Source organism: Apaloderma vittatum, unplaced genomic scaffold (genome assembly GCF_000703405.1).
Source record: "Apaloderma vittatum isolate BGI_N311 unplaced genomic scaffold, ASM70340v1 scaffold28675, whole genome shotgun sequence".
NCBI lineage: Eukaryota > Metazoa > Chordata > Aves > Trogoniformes > Trogonidae > Apaloderma > Apaloderma vittatum.
Window position 1 is genome coordinate 1 of NW_009715908.1, and position 6,223 is coordinate 6,223.

At 56.0% G+C, this 6,223-nt stretch overlaps 1 protein-coding gene across 1 annotated transcript in view; it reads right to left on the reverse strand.

Moving 5' to 3' along the window:
* Positions 1 to 258: 258 nt before the first annotated feature.
* LOC104273878 (GTPase HRas) overlaps positions 259 to 6,223 on the reverse strand; it is a gene marked incomplete at its 3' end in the record, with an annotated part of 9,758 nt that continues 3,793 nt past the window's right edge. Inside the window, exons 2-3 of the mRNA XM_009869337.1 lie at positions 3,634 to 3,787; positions 259 to 441 (exon numbers count right to left, since the gene is read on the reverse strand). Coding sequence (XP_009867639.1) covers positions 259 to 441; positions 3,634 to 3,744 — 294 coding nt within the window. The remainder of the gene's footprint in view (positions 442 to 3,633; positions 3,788 to 6,223) is intronic.

Below are 6,223 nucleotides of genomic sequence, written 5' to 3' on the forward strand. Positions count from 1 at the left end.
AAGGGACAGGACAAGACAAAATGGTCTTAAGTTGCCCCAGAGGAGGTCTAGACTGGATATTAGGTAGAATTTCTTCACCAGAAGGGTTGTTGAACCCTGGCCCAGGCTGCTGGGGCAGTGGTAGCGTCCCCAGCCCTGGAGGGATCTCAAAGCCGTGGAGATGTGGTGCTCAGGGTGGAACTGGCAGCGCTGGGTTAACAGTCACATTCAGTGTTCTTAAAGGTCTTTTCCAGCCTAAACAATTCTATGATTCTCTACCCACCTGTACTGGTGAATGTCTTCAAAGGACTTGGTGTTGTTGATGGCAAAGACGCAGAGGAATCCCTCCCCCGTTCGCATGTACTGGTCTCTCATGGCACTGTACTCCTCTTGCCCGGCGGTGTCCAAGATGTCTAACAAGCAGGTCTCTCCGTCGATGACGACTTGCTTTCTGTAGGAATCCTGCAGGCCAGGAGAGGGAGAGAAAGGGAGGAAGATGCATTACGGGAGGGCTCAGGTCCAGCCAAGCGAAGGGATGCAGCGAGCGTGTCCCTGGGAGGATGCCTGAGGTTAGCTCCCATTAAACAGCCAACCCAATCTGCCTCAAAAAACAGGAGGGAAAGGAAAAAAAGGAGAAGAAAAGGAAAAAAAGGAGTAGCTGAGCACGTTTCTCCTTCTCTAGTGAAGCCTTCAGCTTGCTCTCCCCATTCCCAGCCCTGCCTCTGCCACACCAGGGGCAGCTTCGTCCCTACCACAGGGCACAGCCCTCCACAACTACTGCCCTTAGGCTTTATTTAGTCCTGGCTAATCCCTTCTGCTGGAAGGGGCCACCAGGGAAAGGTGGTTCTGGCCGGCCAGGGCTTCCAGCCACCACCTGCAAGGGCTCGAACGTGTTTAAGATCCCCTCCAGCACCTCCGATGAATCTTAGATCAAGCACGGGAGGTGATACACCACCAGTAAGGGGGCAAACCAGGCTTGATGGCAAACCCCTTCTTCAAACGTGAGAAAAAATAAAATAAAAATATCGCGCTGCGAAGAGGGTGTTTCCCACACCAGCCTGCGCCCAGAGGGCTCCAAGGCAGGTGCTTTGAAGTTGTTTTTTTCTTTTTTTTCCCTGCAGGAGAGGCAATCTCAACTCAGGGCAGGTGTGAGAAGGCCTGGAAATCACCACGGGTACGGCCCAGCACCCTTGGCTCAAGGAGGAAGCCCAAAACCGAAGGTGCAAGTCAGCAGCACGACCACAACGGTGCTCCGCGGAGGCTACGGCCGCAGCGTGAAACGAATTCGACCGTCCGCTGCTGCTCTCCCAACGGCCACAACGACGTTATCAGAGGAGCTCTGCAGGTCTGCAGACAAACAGCCGACGCAGCAAAGGTCAGCGCCGGCACCGGCACGGAAAGGGAACGGGGCCAACGCAGCCTCCACCCTCGGTTCACTAAGGAGGTCTTGCCTCACCTTGCGGAGAAGGCTGCAGAATGGGAGGAGATGAGGTCTGCTCCACCACCATGACCTTCTCAGCCCCAAAGAGGGGACTGGTGACGCGCTGGGAATAAGCCCAGAGCGCTGGGCTGGCTTCCAGCCACCCTGCTCCGAAGGCAGCTGGCAGGCTGCTCCGTGGGGACGAGCTCCCGGTTCTGATCAATAACGGATCAGGAGCCTCCTCGGTGCGAGGTAGAAGAGCCCCAGTCCCACCTCCACAGTCCCCAAATAACGGTCTCAAGGCTCACAACAGCCCAAGGGCAGGCGTGTGGGATGTTACGGAGCCAGACGCTTCCACCAGCGAAACGGGGAGGGCAGGAGGGCTCCCTGTTCCAGCGAGGGGACAGACTCGCTTCTCCTCCCCTCGGGAGCATCTTCTTGGGGCACCCCGACCCGCTCACACCCCCGCGTCGCAGCACAGCCCCTGCTCAGCGCATTTAAGCGATGGGTAAAGCCTTCGCTCTGTGTGCACATACTCTTTTTATTTTTTTTGTCCCCGCTTTTATTTCAGCAGTGCTGTGCTGTTTGTCAGTGGGCTGAAACAGTCCAAGTCAGCTCCTGGGCACGAGCCAAAGCGGCTTAGTCATAGGAGGGTGGTTTGCTGGCCCCACGGCTGGCAGGTAACTCTCCATGCGCCTGAAATCCCCAGAAAATGAAGCGTAAGTAAAAGGAGTCACCCCAGAACGAGCGAGGAGATGGCCGGGGAGGATGCGGGGCAGGACCGAGGGAGCCGCAAAGGTATCGGGGCTGGTGGGACCTGCAGGTGGAAAAGCACCAGGGGGCTGAAGAGCAGCTCGTGGCTGCTTTAGGAGGAGAAAAGGAGGAGAAGAGTGGGGCTGGGCGGGGAGAGGGAAGGAGAGCCGGCATCTCCTGGGGCCTGGCGAGGAGGGTGTGCTGGGAAATGCCACGCAAGGTTTACATTCCCTGCTGCCTGTTTACACGGAGAAAATTCCCTGCAGGGTACGCAAAGGGACAGGCAGCTGGAGACAAAAAAAAGGAAAAAATAAAATAGGATGCACCAAAACCCAACACATTGCCAGGTCCAAGCTGCTGGTCTGGGAGAGGACCCACTGGTGCAGGTGTCTCCCTGGCGAGGTTATTCTCCATCAGCAGCTCTTTTGCCAAGAAAACAACCCGGGAGGGGTTTCTAAGGAACACGCACGGTGCCGCCGGCGATGGGCGCGTGGAGGGGGGGAGCTGGGGCAGAAGGCAACTGCACCCACGATCAAGGTGCAGCCCCGAGGCTCGGGAGCCCTTAAATGAAGTTCCAGTCTCCGCCAAGGGGTTTCTGGGTGACCTTGGCCAAATGACGTAGCAGCACGTGCTTTTAAGTGCTTTCTCTCCTTCCCGGCTGCAGGACCGTGAGGCTATTCCTGCCTCCCTACCAAGCCTTCCCTTGCTTGTTTATTTAAGCTCTAAGCTCTTCAGGGTGGGGACTACACATACAACACCTACCAGAACAGATTTTTGGCTCCCAGCTGGGGCCTTTTAGCTGTTACGATAATAACAACTGCAGCGGCCACAGCTGCATTGATACACATCTGGTGGAGAATCCTTTAGGACCACAGACAGGGAGGTGATTGTCCAAGAGGCAGGACGGAGCCGTAATTTGCTTTCCCAGGGTGGACTTACTCCTCGTGCAGAGAAGCGGCTGCTGCTTAGGAAGGTGTAAGTTGTGCAGGGGGTAATTAGCATCTCACCAGCAGCGGAATATGGTTTTTAGAAGTTAGAAACAAGAAAATAAAGAGCGTAATGGGTATTGAAGACCAGGCCTCTGCCTCTGCACAGCCTGGAGGAGTGTGAGGTCTCTGCCTGTTTCTCCAGGCAGGGTGCTGAGCTACCATCCACGCTGACTGCGAGACCCGTACATCATCCTTGAACTCCTCGTCACGGGGCGCTCCGGGAACCAGCACGGTTCACCTGAACTGCAGGACGTACTTAATAAAACCGAGCTCTGCTAAACCTTGTTTCATCAGTAAATCTCGACGCGTCCTGCATCAGAAGTCGCTATATTCACTCTGGTTTCCCAGGAGGAGAAACAGAAGCACTGCGAAGCAGAGGAACGTCTCTGCTCAAGCTCAGGCTCGAGAACAAACCCAGTGTGCTCTGGGTTGGAGGTAAGCTGGAGAAGATCAAGAGGAAGACAGACCGACCCCATGCCTGGAGCTGCTTACCTCTATCGTGGGGTCATACTCATCGACAAAATGGTTCTGGATGAGCTGTATCGTCAAAGCACTCTTCCCGACGCCACCAGCTCCCACCACTACCAGCTTATATTCGGTCATCTTCCAGCCGACCCCAGCTCAGGACTTCCAGGAGCACCACCACCTGCAAGGAGAAACATGGTTGTCATGTCAGGAGAGGGGGTTCCCTCACCGTCAGCCCCCCTTTTCAGCCAGGAAAGGCAGAAATCTGCAGAGCACAGCCTCAATCCTCAGATATCAAGTGTTCCCAAAGGCTCCTGCACTTCCCGGGAGCTGTGAGGCAGAGACACCTCACCCTGCAAGATGGAGATGAAGGGACGTACTCCTTAAGGTTTTAGCGGGCTTTTAGGTTGCTTGACTTGAGCAGGGGTCAAGGACGGGACAAGGTAACCCCACTTCTGGATGGCCAAGAGCCACCCTTCGCTCCATGCGGTGAAAACTAGTGAGGTGAAAACCAGGGATGCGAGGTGCTGTTAGCGGGGCTTCACGAAACCGTCTGCGCAGCTGCCACCACAGAATGTTCTGCACCAGGACCATGTGTCTGGTCTCTCCCCTCTCAAGCTCGCACACGTACCACCCTGGCAAGCCTGGCTTGGACACAGGGAGATGGTGGGATGGCCCGTGTGCCCCAAGGGCTTTACTACCTTCTTCCCACCCAGAACACCGACTAGCTTGGGAACATTGGCAGAGAAAATTACACTAATTTCTGTGTTTCACCCCATGCTGTGCCTCCAGGAGCCATCATCTTTCTTTTGCTTTCACAGCGCGATGCACTGGGGTCTCCAACACGAGAGAACGTCACCTAAAACCACAACGCTTGGTCTAGAAGGACAGCACGGAACCGCAGCATCCGTATCTAGCCTAATGGTCTCCGCTAAAAACAGACGTTACTTTAAAACGGGCAAAAATAACCCACCAAAGCGAATACAAAACTATGTTTACGCCATGATAGGCTGCAATCTGACAGCCTGCATGCAAACTTCACGCGCTCCCCGAGCAAACCCGAAGAGGCAAGGGAGTGCTCCTGATAAGGCTGCGGAGGTACAGGCTGTGCGCAACAAAAGCAAACCCTAAAGGAGCCCACTGGAGAGGTCTCCAGAGGCGCTCGAAACCCGTTGGAGAGGTCTCCAGAGGCGCTTGGCCCCGTCTCCAATTTGCTTTATCTCCAGCTGCCGACCTGTAATCAGCAGATAGATTTGAAAGCCTTGGCCAACGCGGTTTGGGTGCCAGCACCCATGGGAGGGGGGATGAAGTCCCAGCCTCCCCAGGCGCCCGTCAGGGTCAGGGTGCAAAAGAGCAACCAGAGCACGAACACGGCGCCAAGCGGGACCTCTGGCTGCTGCGTCCCTCTTTGCCGCTGGAGAAGCTGAAGGTGGTTTCAAGGTGGCGGAGAAGTGGTGAGGAGGTGCAAACGGTGCCATAGGTCCATAGTCAGAAGTTCTCACATACGCTGCTTCTAAGGACATGAGGGCTCCCCACCCCGGGCTCCCCCTCCCTCTCAGAGGGGAAGAGACAGCCAAGATGGGGACGGAGGAGCAGATGCTGACCGACCGTCTCCACCAAGGCCGTCTCCACCAGAGGGGTCTTGAGGGTCTGAAGAAACTGCAACCAGCTCCAACTCCTCCGAGGAAACACAGACCCGCGTCTCCCTGCTCCGCACCCACCCAAGAGGTGAGAGAACGAGGAGGGTGAAAGAGTTATCGCGTGGGCACTGATGGAGAGCTCTGGGCATGAGAGCTGCCTGAATTAACGCCTGCTAAAATCAGTCTTCGGGAGAGCTCGCTTCTGTTCCCAAAGGATTCACGAAGCTCTTCCCAGGGAGCTCATGCAACCTTACATGAGGGAACCTGGCCAAAGGCTGAGAGGAAAGCGGGGATTTCCACGTGGCCAAGCTTTGCTAGAGAGCTGGGCAGCTGGTCCTACCCCTATGTTGACCCTACCAACCCCGTCTCAAGCTCTTTGCTCCCGGACGTGGGAAGAGCAAGGCTGCTCATCGATGCACGCGCGGGTTTCGACACAGGGGTTCCTCAACGCCCCAAGAACATCACCACCACCACAAAGTCTGGGTCAAGGAACAGAGAGACGACGTTTGTGGCTCTCCTAAAAACAGAGGCAGAGAAGAAAGGGTGGGGCTGCTGCCACAGCGAGGGGAACACACACAAAGTCCTCACGCCTAGTCCGGGGACACACCGGACGGAGGTTTACAGCCTGTTGTGAAAGCTTTACCCGACGTGAGGATTTCCCGAGGAGGATGAGCAAGAGTTTGTATTTCTCAGAAGCTAATGCAGAGCCCAGGAAATAACACCACAAAATAACAGAGAGAAACACGAAAGCCCAGCCTCCCAGCGCCATGCTGAGCAGGAGTGGCGCTTCTTCCATCCTCCTCAAGCTCTTCAAGGTCTGAAAGCCTGGCCCAGGTCGCCGTCTGGTGTCTCCCCTGCCTCTCCCGATTCAAAGGAGCACTGTCCAGGAAGAGGAGGGCTGGGGATCCACGTGCCAAGCCAACAGCCCCAGCGTGGAGCCGGAGCTGCCGCTGCTGTTATTTCCTGACCTCGTGGAT